This window comes from Heptranchias perlo, chromosome 39 (genome assembly GCF_035084215.1).
Source record: "Heptranchias perlo isolate sHepPer1 chromosome 39, sHepPer1.hap1, whole genome shotgun sequence".
Classification (NCBI taxonomy): Eukaryota; Metazoa; Chordata; class Chondrichthyes; order Hexanchiformes; family Hexanchidae; genus Heptranchias; species Heptranchias perlo.
The window spans coordinates 5,084,911-5,099,090 of NC_090363.1; the positions used below are offsets into that span (position 1 = coordinate 5,084,911).

At 48.8% G+C, this 14,180-nt stretch overlaps 1 protein-coding gene across 4 annotated transcripts in view; it reads left to right on the top strand.

The window, feature by feature from the left end:
• Positions 1 to 14,180, top strand: part of vars1 (valyl-tRNA synthetase 1) — a 57,099-nt gene that overhangs the window by 16,034 nt on the left and 26,885 nt on the right. For all 4 annotated transcript variants that reach the window (XM_067973929.1, XM_067973928.1, XM_067973931.1 and 1 more), the window contains exons 10-16: positions 2,020 to 2,101; positions 2,775 to 2,894; positions 5,552 to 5,660; positions 8,892 to 8,980; positions 11,062 to 11,152; positions 11,723 to 11,847; positions 12,671 to 12,774. In XM_067973929.1, the coding sequence (XP_067830030.1) occupies positions 2,020 to 2,101; positions 2,775 to 2,894; positions 5,552 to 5,660; positions 8,892 to 8,980; positions 11,062 to 11,152; positions 11,723 to 11,847; positions 12,671 to 12,774 (720 nt within the window). The remainder of the gene's footprint in view (positions 1 to 2,019; positions 2,102 to 2,774; positions 2,895 to 5,551; positions 5,661 to 8,891; positions 8,981 to 11,061; positions 11,153 to 11,722; positions 11,848 to 12,670; positions 12,775 to 14,180) is intronic.

Consider the following 14,180-nt stretch of genomic DNA (forward strand, 5'->3'; position numbering starts at 1 on the left):
CCTTCCTTCGCCTCCTTCTCCTTCCTTCGCCTCCGTCTCCTTCCTTCGCCTCCGTCTCCTTCCTTCGCCTCCTCCTCCTTCCCTCGCCTCCTTCTCCTTCCTTCGCCTCCGTCTCCTTCCTTCGCCTCCGTCTCCTTCCTTCGCCTCCTCCTCCTTCCCTCGCCTCCTCCTCCTTCCCTCGCCTCCTTCTCCTTCCTTCGCCTCCGTCTCCTTCCTTCGCCTCCTTCTCCTTCCTTCGCCTCCTCTCCTTCCTTCGCCTCCGTCTCCTTCCTTCGCCTCCTTCTCCTTCCTTCACCTCCGTCTCCTACCCTCGCCTCGTCTCCTTCCTTCGCCTCCTTCTCCTTCCTTCGCCTCCGTCTCCTTCCCTCGCCTCCGTCTCCTTCCTTCGCCTCCTTCTCCTTCCTTCGCCTCCGTCTCCTTCCTTCGCCTCCGTCTCCTTCCTTCGCCTCCTTCTCCTTCCTTCGCCTCCTCTCCTTCCTTCGCCTCCGTCTCCTTCCTTCGCCTCCTTCTCCTTCCTTCGCCTCCTTCTCCTTCCTTCGCCTCCTTCTCCTTCCTTCGCCTCCGTCTCCTTCCTTCGCCTCCGTCTCCTTCCTTCGCCTCCTTCTCCTTCCTTCGCCTCCGTCTCCTTCCTTCGCCTCCGTCTCCTTCCTTCGCCTCCGTCTCCTTCCTTCGCCTCCGTCTCCTTCCTTCGCCTCCGTCTCCTTCCTTCGCCTCCTTCTCCTTCCTTCGCCTCCGTCTCCTTCCTTCGCCTCCTTCTCCTTCCTTCGCCTCCGTCTCCTTCCTTCGCCTCGTCTCCTTCCCTCGCCTCCGTCTCCTTCCTTCGCCTCCTTCTCCTTCCTTCGCCTCCGTCTCCTTCCTTCGCCTCGTCTCCTTCCTTCGCCTCCTTCTCCTTCCTTCGCCTCCTCGCCTTCCTTCGCCTCCGTCTCCTTCCTTCGCCTCCTTCTCCTTCCTTCGCCTCCCTCTCCTTCCTTCGCCTCCGTCTCCTTCCTTCGCCTCGTCTCCTTCCCTCGCCTCGTCTCCTTCCCTCGCCTCGTCTCCTTCCTTCGCCTCCGTCTCCTTCCTTCGCCTCGTCTCCTTCCCTCGCCTCGTCTCCTTCCTTCGCCTCCGTCTCCTTCCTTCGCCTCCGTCTCCTTCCTTCGCCTCCGTCTCCTTCCTTCGCCTCCGTCTCCTTCCTTCGCCTCCGTCTCCTTCCTTCGCCTCCGTCTCCTTCCTTCGCCTCCGTCTCCTTCCTTCGCCTCCTTCTCCTTCCTTCGCCTCGTCTCCTTCCCTCGCCTCGTCTCCTTCCCTCGCCTCGTCTCCTTCCCTCGCCTCGTCTCCTTCCCTCGCCTCGTCTCCTTCCCTCGCCTCGTCTCCTTCCCTCGCCTCGTCTCCTTCCCTCGCCTCGTCTCCTTCCCTCGCCTCCTTCTCCTTCCTTCGCCTCCTCTTCTTTTTCTCCTCATTTTCTGGAAGGGAAGAAAAAACATTTGCTTTGATATAGCACGTTCTTACTTCCTCAGGACGCTTCGCAGCCAATGAATTACTTCTGAGATGCAGTCACCTTTCTAATATAGACAAATGCGGCAGCCAGTCGTTGCACAGCATGATCCCACAAACAGATAGTCTATTTTTGGTTGAGGGAGGAGTGTTGGCCGGGGCATTGGGAAAACTCCCCGCTCCTCTTCCACTAGCACCGTGCGACCCTTGAATTCCACCTGATTGGGTTTAATGTCTCATCTGGAAAAAGGCATCTCCGACGGTGCAGCACTCCCTCAGTACTGTCCTGAAGTGTTGGCCTAGATTTTGCCCTCAAGTTCCTGGAGTGGGGCTTGAACCCACGACCTTCTGACTGAGAGGCGCGAGTGCTACGCAGTGAGCCGCGGCCGGCACCCTAAGTTAGTAACACTGCCCGACATGCAAGAAATGTATTTGATGTTTAACTACCCAGTCCCGTAACAAAGGTTTTAGGCTGTCTTCGTTTATGAAGCCTCTTCCAAGTGTGTGTCATCCTTAGTTCTTTTTCTGTCCTTGTTTCTTCTACAGGAAAGGCGACCGTATTTACCATCAGCTGCGGAAGCTGGGCTCGTCTCTGGACTGGGACCGCGCCTGCTTCACTATGGATGCTGTGAGTACACCTGGGCAGGCAGGTTCTGCCAGGGTGCGTTGGTGACGGCTCGCGACTTGGGAGGGGACTGGGAAGAGCTGTGACTTTAGTCGTAATCCAATGCGCATTGTGAGATTTTTCAAATCATTGAAATAACATACGGAATTGACGGGCAGGAAAAGACCAGCTAGTCCATCACACCTGCCCCACGCCTCATGATGGCCGGAGCATCATGTCTAGACACTTCCGGTGTATAAATCTTTACCCAGACACTGTGTGAAATGTGTAGTTGATGTGATCAGAATTACAAAGTGCTCCTGCATTAACCTGGCAGTCGTAACGAGAGGTGAGGCACCTTTTTGTCAGGCACATTTATGTTTTAATGTATTGCCGGTGTCGAGTGTACCATTTGTTGCTTGGCACACGGAAGATTTAATCGTTGGAGTCTTACATAGAGGATTTAATCATTGGACTCTCATATGGAGGATTTAATCATTGGACTCTCACATGGAGGATTTAATCATTGGAGTCTCATATGGAGGATTTAACCATTGGAGTCTCATATGGAGGATTTAACCATTGGAGTCTCACATGGAGGATTTAACCATTGGAGTCTCACATGGAGGATTTAACCATGGGATTCTCACATGGAGGATTTAATCATTCATTCGTGTCTCTTTTTCTCCTTCCGAAGAAACTCTCGAACGCAGTTGAAGAAGCTTTCATCAGACTGCACGATGAAGGGGTGATTTACCGCAGCAAGCGTTTGGTCAACTGGTCCTGCACGCTCAACTCCGCCATTTCCGAAATCGAGGTACCGATGAGTAATATGCCAAACTGTTATGACTCACCACGTGCTTCCAAATCTGTGTGCTGTTCAGGTACATCTACATACAAGGCTTAGCTGATGTAACACAATAGAAACGGAAAATACTGAGACTGCAAACAGGTCAGTCAGCATTTAGTTGTAAGGGCTGTTAAAGTTGAGGCAAAATCTTCCATCAGACCCGTCGCACCTAAAACATGAACTTACCACCGTGGCTCGGTCGGTAGCTCTCTTGTCCCCGAGTCAGAAAGGTGGCGGCTTCAAACCCCGCACCGGGACTCGAGCCCACAATCCAGGCTGACGCTCCAGTGCAGTACTGGGAGAGCGCTGCACTGTCGGAGGTGCTGTCTTTCAGATGAGGTGTTAAACTGGGGGTTTTGTCTGCCTGTCCCGGTGGGTGTAAAAGATCCCACGGCAGTTTTTTCAAAACGCAGGGAGTTTTCCTGGCCATCATTCAGCCTTCAGCCGATGCTGGAGACAAAATCTTGGTCTATATTTCAAAATATATGAATATGTTTTTCACGTTGAATCTGGGCTGGGATTTTGCCCCTCACCACTCCTGGCTGGGAGCGCGTATCAGGAAATTCCGGTCCTCCAACTTGTGATTTTCTGACCATTACGGTGCAGAACCTCCTTTTATTTCATCATCTCCTGAACTTCCAAGAAACGTGTTCGATTCCCCCTCTGATAGATCAGTTACAGGGAGTCTGAGAGCAGCATGGGAACAGGAGGAGGCCATCCAGCCCCTCGAGCCTGTTCCGCCATTCAACTAGATCGTGGCTGATCTGTATCTTAACTCCATTTACCCGCCTTGGTTCCGTAACCCTTAATACCCTTTGCCTAACCAAAATCTGTCAATCTCCGTTTTGAAATTTTCAATTGACCCCCCAGCCTCAACAGCTTTTTGGGAGAGAGCGTTCCAGTAAGTTTTCGATCTTGAGTACCACACGATTTCGGGCATCCTGCAATATACTGATCCCGTTCTTTGCAGTGATCAGCAGAGCTTCTGTTTAGAAATATTTCAGTTTTGATGTACTGAAGTGTTGGGGGCAGGGGACGAGATGAGAAAAGTGCAATCATTGAGACATGGGGAGTATATCGACCTCCACAATCCTTCATACAGGAGCTTTGGGATACAGTATATCAGTAATTTGAGACATGACATGTGGTAAGTGTATTATGCTTGGAAGGAGCAGATTTTTAGACCTATGGTTCCCAAAGCTCTCCACCACTGGGGGTTTTCCTCGCCTCGTGTCGGGGTCTGTTGTAGACTAACTGATAGAGATTGATTGCTATGATTAGTCAACAATTCAATTATCGTTGTATCTTGTGACTGCCAGGAGGGTAGTCTTTTTCACACCAAGGGTAGTAGAAATCTGGAACTATCTTCCCCAAAAAGCTTTTGAGGCTGGGGGGGTCAATTGAAAATTTCAAAAGATTTTTGTTAGGTAAGGGTATCAGGGACATGGAGCAAAGGCGGGTAAATGGAGTTTTGGTGCAGATCAGCATTGAAAGGCGGAACAGACTCGAGGGGCTGAAAGGCCTCCTCTTCCTGTGTAGAAGACGAACTAGATGGACCTGGGTCTTTTTCTCGCCTAGCAATTCCTACCTTGCTACTAATCCTGGCTGGAGCCCTGAGAGGGGAAGGAAGGGACAGTCAGAGGGGCTGCGCCTTTTTGATCACTTCCCCGCTGTCCTTTATTCTCTGTATAACACAGCGATTACCTGAGGGCGACGCAAAGCTCAAGTAACTTGATGTCTCTGGAAGTATCACTTTGTGCTCGACTGCAGTTCATATTTGGATCACTTTACGTCTCGTGCCGCCGAAAATCTGGGTGTGATTTGAACCTAACCCGCCTGTCGGGAAACTGACCAGATCGGGAGTACCTCCAATTTTACTCCCCACCCGATTTTACACTCTATTGAAGTTGACGGAGAGCAGTAGTGGACGGGGTGTAAAACCGCCTCTGTGTCCGTTGTAAAGTGAACATCACGGGTGCGGGGCTCCATATTCTTTCTCCCTTCTCCCCTCAAGGCGCTAACTCTTCGCTGGAGGTTACGGTCTCTTGCGCCTCACTTGCCCTCTGTATCTCACCCAGATGGCCATTCTACGCGTGCAAGCCCAAACGGTGAATGGTGTCCGGCTATTCGACCATGGGGTGTCCTCGAATGGCGCTCAGGTGTGATGATTCTGGGCTGATCGTTCCTTCCCTCGCCCATCTCCAGCCAACGGATGCTGACAACACCAACTTGCATTAATACAGGGCCTTTAGCGTAGTAAAACATCCCAAGTCGCTTCACAGGAGCGTTAACGGACAAAACTTGACACCGAGTCACATAAAGGGGATTTTAGGACAGGTGACCAAAAGCTTGGTCAAAGAGGTAGGTTTTAAGGCGTGTCTTGAAGGAGGAGAGAGAGGCGGAGAGGTTTAGGGAGGGAATTCCAGAGCTTAGGGCCTAGACAGCTGAAGGCACGGCTGCCAGTGGTGGGGGATGCGCAAGAGGCCCGAATTGGAGGTCAGCTGCCGCGCCCCATGCTGCCACTCTGGCTGAGATCGGCAAACTCAGCACAGCCTTGTGAGAGTAATAATCTGTAATGATCTGAAGAAAACTTTGGACAAACTGAGATGCGTTTCTTCCATCAGGTGGACAAGAAGGAGTTGATGGGACGAACACTGCTTCCCGTACCCAATTACAAGGACAAGGTGGAGTTTGGAGTTCTGATCTCCTTTGCATATAAAATCGAAGGATCGGGTGAGTCCAGTGAAAGGGAATCGACTTCCAGATGCGTGCAGTGCTGGTTAAAATCATAATTCTGCACCAAACGCTGAGTTCAGTCGCGCAAAATTACTCTCGCTTGTGCGAAGCTCTTTAGAGTCTTCCAGAAATAGAAGGAGGCCATTCGGTCCATCGTACCTGTGCCGGCTCTTTGAAAGAGCTATCCAATTAATCCCCCTCCCCCTGCTCTTTCCCCATAGCCCTGTTATAATTTTGAACACTTCCCTCCAGTCTGAAAAACAACTGTTCACCACTACACTCTGCTTTCTGCCCCTTAGCCAATTTTTGTACCCATGCAGCCACTGCCCCTTTAATCCCACGGGTTTCAATTTTGCTAACAAGTCTATTATGTGGCACTTTATCAAAGGCTTTTGAAAGTACGTATACACGACATCAACCACATTACCCTCGTCAACCCTCTCCGTTACTTCGTCGAAGAACTCAAATCAAGTTTGTCAGACACAATTTGCCTTTAACAAATCCGTGCTGGCTGTTATTTATTAAACCCATGTTTCTCCAAGGGAAAATTGAATTTTGTCCCGGATTATGGTCTCGAGAAATAAGACTTCACGACGATACTGCTGACTCCTCCCCACTCAGACTGAGCCGCTGGAGGCACCAGTCTAATCTCCGAGAAGTACAGCTGGTTAGTTTCAGATCTGCCAGTGGTCGTGTTCCAGGAATTCCCTGAGCTCTCACTTGGTGCCTGTTTCCATATCTCGTAAAGTGACAACAGTAGTGTTGTTATTTTAATAACAGAAACCATAACTGCGGCAGTCAGACTCTGACAGACGGAAAGACAGGGTGAAGTTTTGGGTGGATTTGTGTCCCAAATGATGGCCCTGACTGACTCCAGGTGTAATTCCAAATTTCCAGCTTTTGTGATTATTCTCCCTGCCTCTCAGTGTCATTTAAAGTGAAGCTGCAAACTGAGAGCCTTGTATTCATCGAAGAAGCTCCTCTTCTACACACATCATAGAATCCTATAATGATACAGCACAGACGGAGGCCATTCGGCCCATTGTGCCTGTGCCGGCTCCTTGAAAGATCTATCCAATTAGTCCCATTCCCCTGCCTTTTCCCCTTAGCCCTGTAATTGAAATGGGCAGACTCATGGCAGGTGAAATTTAATGCAGAGAAGTGTGAAGTGATGCATTTGGGTAGGAAGAATAAGGAGAGGCAATATAAACTAAATGGTACAATTTTAAAGGGGGTGTAGGAACAGAGACCTGGGGGTGCACATACAAGGTGGTAGAACAAGTTGAGAAGGCTGTTAAAAAAGCATATGGGATCCTGGGCCTTATTAATAGAGGCATAGAGTACAAAAGCAAGGAAGCTATGCTAAACCTTTATAATGTGGAGATGCCGGTGATGGACTGGGGTTGACAATTGTAAACAATTTCACAACACCAAGTTATAGTCCAACAAATTTATTTTAAATTCCACAAGCTTTCGGAGGCTTCCTCCTTCCTCAGGTGAACGGTGTGGAAATGAAATTTTCGAATCCTTCGCATTTGAAAATCACAGAACAATGCCTGGTGATTACTGCCCGTTGCCAAGGCAATCACAGTGAGCAGACAGAGAGGTGTCAACTAAAAGGCCACCGAATATACAAACCCCCCAAAAAAAAAGAGAGAGAGAGAGAAGGAAGACAGTCAATGACCCGTTATATTAAAAACAGATAACATTTGTTCGCTGGTGGGGTTACGTGTAGTGTGACATGAACCCAAGATCCCGGTTGAGGCCATCCTCATGGGTGCGGAACTTGGCTATCAATTTCTGCTCGACGATTTTGCGTTGTTGTGTGTCTCGAAGGCCGCCTTGGAGTATGCTTACCCGAAGGTCGGTGGCTGAATGTCCATGACTGCTGAAGTGTTCCCCGACAGGGAGAGAGCCCTCCTGTTTGGCGATTGTTGCGCGGTGTCCGTTCATCCGTTGTCGCAGCGTCTGCATGGTCTCGCCAATGTACCATGCTCTGGGGCATCCTTTCCTGCAACGTATGAGGTAGACAACGTTGGCCAAGTCACAGGAGTATGAACCGTGCACCTGGTGGGTGGTGTCCTCTCGTGTGATGGCGGTATCTGTGTCGATGATCTGGCATGTCTTGCAGGGTTGTGTGGTGTCGTGGACGCTGTTCTCCTGAAAGCTGGGTAATTTGCTGCGAACGATGGTTTGTTTGAGGTTGGGTGGCTGTTTAAAGGCGAGTAGTGGAGGTGTGGGGATGGCCTTAGCGAGGTGTTCGTCATCATTGATGACATGTTGAAGGCTGCGGAGAACATGGCGTAGTTTCTCCGCTCCGGGGAAGTACTGGACGACGAAGGGTACTCTGTTGGTTGCGTCCCGTGTTAGTCTTCTGAGGAGGTCTACGCGATTTTTCGCTGTGGCCCGTCGGAACTGTCGATCGATGAGTCGAGCATCATATCCCGTTCTTACTAGGGCGTCTTTCAGCGTCTGTAGGTGTCCATCGCGTTCCTCCTCGTCTGAGCAGACCCTGTGTATTCGCAGGGCCTGTCCATAGGGGATGGCCTCTTTGACGTGGTTAGGGTGGAAGCTGGAAAAGTGGAGCAATGTTTTATAAAGGTTATAAAATAACCTTTATAAAACATTGGTTAGGCCTCAGCTGGAGTATTGTGTTCAATTCTGGGCACCACACTTCAGGAAGGATGTCACGACCTTAGAGAGGGTGCAGAAGAGATTTACTAGAACGGTACCAGGGATGAGGGACCTCAATTATGTGGAGAGTCTGGAGAAGCTGGGATTGTTCTCCTTAGAACAGAGAAGGTTAAGGGGAGATTTGATAGAGGTGTTCAAAATCATGAAGGGTTTTGACAGAGTAAATAAGGAGAAACTGTTTCTAGTGGCAGAAGGGTCGGTGACCAGAGGACACAGATTTAAGGTGATCGGCAAAAGAGCCAGAGGTGACGGAGGAGACATTTTTTTAGGCAGCGAGTTATTATGATCTGGAATGCGCTGCCTGAAAGGGCGGTGGAAGCAGATTCAATAGTAACTTTCAAAAGGGAAAACATGTGCAGGGGTATGGGGAAAGAGCAGGGGAGTGGGACTAATTGGATAGCTCCAACAGAGCCGGCACGGGCACTATGGGCTGAATGGCCTCCTTCTGTGCTGTACCTACCATGATACTATGAATGAGAAATTATCCCGGGCACGCTGGACAGGACAGTAATTTCTTTTCCCGTGTCTTTATAGATGAGGAAGTAGTGGTGGCGACCACTCGTGTGGAGACCATGCTGGGAGACACTGCTGTGTCCGTACACCCGAAGGATCCCAGATACCAGGTAACACCGAAACGTGGGTTGCTTGGAACGTGCCGACCAGCTCTCAGATCAACAGGACATACCTGAGCCATGGTGTTTGAAGCCTGTTGACTTACCTGCGAATCAACTCTTGCCGTGCTTACTTAACGTCAGTTAGACTTTGTAGCCTTAAAAGGAATAGACCAACACTTTGGTATAGAATAATGCATACTATTTTAAATATTATAATGTCGCTGTCCTTAGATAACAGTGGATGCTGTTGCCTTGCTGTGAGCAGCGCTGTCTGTGTGGAACATAGGAACAGGAGGAAGCCATTCGAGCTTGTTCCCCCATTCAGTTAGATCATGGTTGATCTGTATCTTAACTCCATCTATCCGCCTTGGTTCCGTAACCCTTAATACCGTTGCCCAACAAAAATCTATCAATCTCAGTTTCGAAATTTTTAATTGACCCCCAGCCTCAACAACTTTTTGGGGGAGAGAGTTCCAGATTTCCACTCCCCTTTGTGTGAAGAAACGTTTCCTGACATCACCCCTGAATGGCCTGGCTCTAATTTTAAGGTTATGCCCCTGTTGTCCTGGACTCTCCCAATAATTTCCCTCTATCTACCCTATCATTATCCTTTAATCATCTTAAACACCTCAATTAGATCAGCCCTTATCTTCTGTATTCAAGGGAATACAAGCCTAATCTATGTCCCACGCTCCTGATCTTTGGCCGCCCGGTGAGGAGGGGGGCGGGCAGGACGGTGGACGTCCTCGTGGGACTGCTCCTGGGTCTGTCCAAGGCGGCTATTCACAGGTCCGGGTTAGATGCGGCTCAGGCGGGCGGTCGCTCCACCTGTCTGCCTCTCTTCCGCGGCATTCTACGCGCCTGGGTGGCCCTGGAGATGGCGCACGCGGTGTCTGCCGGTATGCTTGAGGCTTTCCGCGACTGATGGGCACCGCAGGGACTGGAGTGCATCGTGGACCGAAACAATAACATTTTAATTTGACGCTTATTTTGGGTTTTTTGGTTTAAAAGGGGGGGGCCTAAAACACAATTAAAAAAAATGGATTAGCGAGACCTTGTGACTAGAAAAAAAGAAAGAAAAAGCCTAATCTATGCAATCGACCCTCATAATTTAACCCTTTTAGCCCTGGTACCATTCTGATGAATCCGTGCTGCACCCCCTCCAAATGCAGTGTGAGTCAGGCTGTGTGGTGTGTGTATATTAAGATTGTTGCATATAGTATGTGCTTCTTGTACACTTCCTCTTTAATGATTTTGTTTCACCTTTACTGCGGGATGCCCCAAAGTGCTTCATAGCCAATATATCATATTTCTATAACTAATGACTGACGTATTACGGCCGTCTGATCAACTCCCTCTTTGTTCTTCTTACCTACGTCTCCTAATTCCATTCGAAACCTTGGTGGGGGTGGAGTGGACCAATAACTGATGAAATTTAACCCTGGTATTATCTTTTGTGAGGACATGCCTTATTTCCAGTTTGTCCTTGAAGGCCTCATCCTTTCCCAAAAGCCTGGGCTTGGATTTAATTTTTTTTCCCCCAGCGATTCATACAATTATATGGCACAGAAAGAGGCCATTCAATTCATCGTGTCTGTGCCGGCTCTTTGAAACATCTGTCCAATTAGTCCCACTCCCCTTGCTCGTTCCCGATTGCCCTGCAAATGTTTCCTTTTCAAGAGTTTATCCAATTCCCTTTTGAAAGTTACTGTTAAATCTGCTTCCATCGCCTTTTCAGACAGTGCGTTCCAGATCATAACAACTCGCTGCGTAGAAAAAATACTCTCCTCATTTCCCTTCTGGTTCTTTTGCCAATTATCTTAAATCTGTGTCCTCTGGTTACCAACCCTCCTGCCAGTGGAACGGTTTCTCCTTACTTACTCTATCAAAATCCCTCAAAATTTTGACTGTGTAGTCAATTGGTCAGATCCTGCAGCGTAGTGTGGACAGCGGGGAGTCACGGCAACAGCAGAGCACGGTCCGAAGGAAAATGGCGCTTTTGGTTATTTTAACCTGCCGGCCCAACTCACTTAATCTCTTGAATAAATTTTAATTGAAATGGCAGCTGATTTTTTGCTTTTTCTTTCTAGAACCTGAAGGGAAAGTTTGTCATTCATCCTTTCTGTGACCGGAAAATGCCCGTTGTCTTCGATGAGTTCGTGGACATGAATTTTGGAACAGGTAACGTGCCCAGTGTCCAACTCATTTTTATATACCTTTTTATCAATTTATAAAGCGCCTTTCACCACCTCAGGACGTCCCAAAGTGCTTTACAGCCAATGAAGTACTTTTTGAAGTGCGGTCACTGTTGTAATGTAGGAAACACGGCAGCCAATTTGTGCACTGCAAGATCCCACAAACAGCAATGTGATAATGACCAGATAATCTGTTGTTTTAGTGAAGTTAGCTGAGGGATAAATATTGGCCAGGGCACCGGGGGAGAACTCCCCATGCTCTTCTTCAAAATAATGTCACTGGATCTTTTATGTCCACCTGAGAGGGCAGACGGGGCCTTGGTTTAATGTCTCATCCGAAAGACGGCGCCTCCGACAGTGCAGCACTACTGCACTGGGAGTGTCAGCCTAGATGATGGGCTTAAGTCTCTGGAGTGGGACTTGAACCCACGACCAAGTGAATTCACCAAGGAGGTGAATCGTTCTCTCCTAATGGTATGTCCCACGATATTTGGATGTGACTGCTGAGAACTGTGGCCAACCAGGGTTCAAACATTTCTAACTTCATTCTCTATAGGTGCCGTAAAGATCACCCCAGCTCACGACCAGAATGATTATGAAGTGGGCATGAGGCACGGCCTTGAGTTCATAAACATCATGGATGATAACGGCTCTCTCATCAACGTCCCTGAGCCTTTCTTGGTAACTAATTTTTTTTTACCTCAATTTTTCTGCTCATTGAAGTGAGGGTTGTTAGTCCTGTGGAACAGAATGCCTTCCATTTCAGCAAGTCCAAGCTGTGTCCTTGGTGAATGAACGGAGGCATCAAACACTCCCGGGGCAAGTACAGCATGGGTTAGATACAGAGTAAAGCTCCCTCTACACTGTCCCATCACACGCTCCCAGGGCAGGTACAGCACGGGTTAGATACCGAGTAAAGCTCCCTCTTCACTGTCCCATCAAACACTCCCAGGGCAGGTACAGCACGGGTTAGATACAGAGTAAAGCTCCCTCTACACTGTCCCATCAAACACTCCCAGGGCAGGTACAGCACGGGTTAGATACCGAGTAAAGCTCCCTCTACACTGTCCCATCAGACGCTCCCAGGGCAGGTACAGCACGGGTTAGATACAGAGTAAAGCTCCCTCTACACTGTCCCATCACACGCTCCCAGGGCAGGTACAGCACGGGTTAGATACAGAGTAAAGCTCCCTCTACACTGTCCCATCAGACGCTCCCAGGGCAGGTACAGCACGGGTTAGATACAGAGTAAAGCTCCCTCTACACTGTCCCATCACACGCTCCCAGGGCAGGTACAGCACGGGTTAGATACCGAGTAAAGCTCCCTCTACACTATCCCATCAAACACTCCCAGGGCAGGTACAGCATAGGTTAGCCACCATCTTTTGGGAAGGGGATGGAGCAGGAAGACAAACGCGGTCAAGGGACCCGAACTGCTTTGCCATCGATCAAAGTGTACCGTGCATTACTTTAAAAAAAATTTTGTTGTTCCCACTTTGTGCAGGGAATGAAGAGGTTTGACGCCCGTAAAGCGGTGCTGGACGCCCTGAAACAAAAGGGACTCTTCAAGGAGGTGAAGGACAATCCTATGGTGGTGCCATTCTGCAGGTATAGACCACAGACCCAGGGCTTTTTACCACAGGGTGAGACAGTGCAGGACCGTAACATAAGAAAAAAAAATATCAGTGTAGATTGTGCGGCGAGACATTTAATAAATATAATATAGTCACTAATAAATCCAATAGGGAATTCAGGAGAAACATCTTTACCCAGAGAGTGATTAGAATGTGGAACTTGCTACCACACGGAGTGGTTGAGGTGAATAGCATAGATGCTTTAAGGGGAAGCTAGATAAACAGATGAGGGAGAAAGGAATAGAAGGATATGCTGACAGGGTTAGGTGAAGTGGAGATGCCGGTGATGGACTGGGGTGGACAAATGTAAGGAATCTTACAACACCAGGTTATAGTCCAACAGTTTTATTTGAAAATCACAAGCTTTCGGAGGCTTTCTCCTTCGTCACCTGAAGGAGAAAGCCTCCGAATGCTTGTGATTTTCAAATAAAACTGTTGGACTATAACCTGGTGTTGTAAGATTCCTTACATAGGGTTAGATGAAAATCAAGACCAGTTGGGCCGAATGTCTTGTCTTTGTGCTGTAGAGTCGATGTAACACTGTGCACGTGTGTGTGCTTTTTAATCGTTGAGAAGTCGAAGGACTGAGGCTGAAAAGAGCCGAAAAGAAGTCGAGGTAAATTGGAAAGTCCTGATCAGGTGAGGCTAAGTTTGGGTTTTTAAAACCCCGCAGGGTGGGACAGCTGAGGGAGGAGAGTCCCCTGACCTCGAAATGATATCGATTGCTGGAGTCACGCTCACTCTGTACTCGACATCAGTCAACGAACATCTGCTGGCTCTTCCCTGCTATGGCAGGGACAGTGGCACAGGGCTGGAGAACTGGCTGTAGTGACCGGAGGAAAAACATCATAATGACTTGCTCCTGAGCTAAACAGCTGGATAAAGCCTTTTTTTGTTTGTATGTTGGGGCTTTTTGTTTAAAACTGAGAAACCAAGTGAAGACCTGAGGCTGATAGAGCAGGACATCACCAGCGTTGAAAAGAGAACGCGAGGTAAATCGAGGAATAGTGATTAGGTGACACCAAGTTGGGTAGATGGTAGGAGGCAGGTAAAAGGTAAAGAGTTCCATAGTTTATAAATCCTGGGAAAGAATCATACAGCCCATCGTGCCTGTGCCAGCTCCTTGAAAGAGCTATCCAATTAGTCCCACTCCCCCCTGCACTTACCCCCATAGCCCTGCAAATTTTTCCTTTTCAATTATTTATCCAATTCCCTTTTGAAAGTTACTATTGAATCTGCTTCCACCACCCTTTCAGGCAGTGAATCTCAGATCATAACTGAGTTGGAGGAGATGGTGCAGTTCGTCTTGGTTTCAACACAGTGAGGAAGGGCATAGGACCGTGTATTTGGAGCTTCGGAACAAGGGAAGAAAAATTTGAA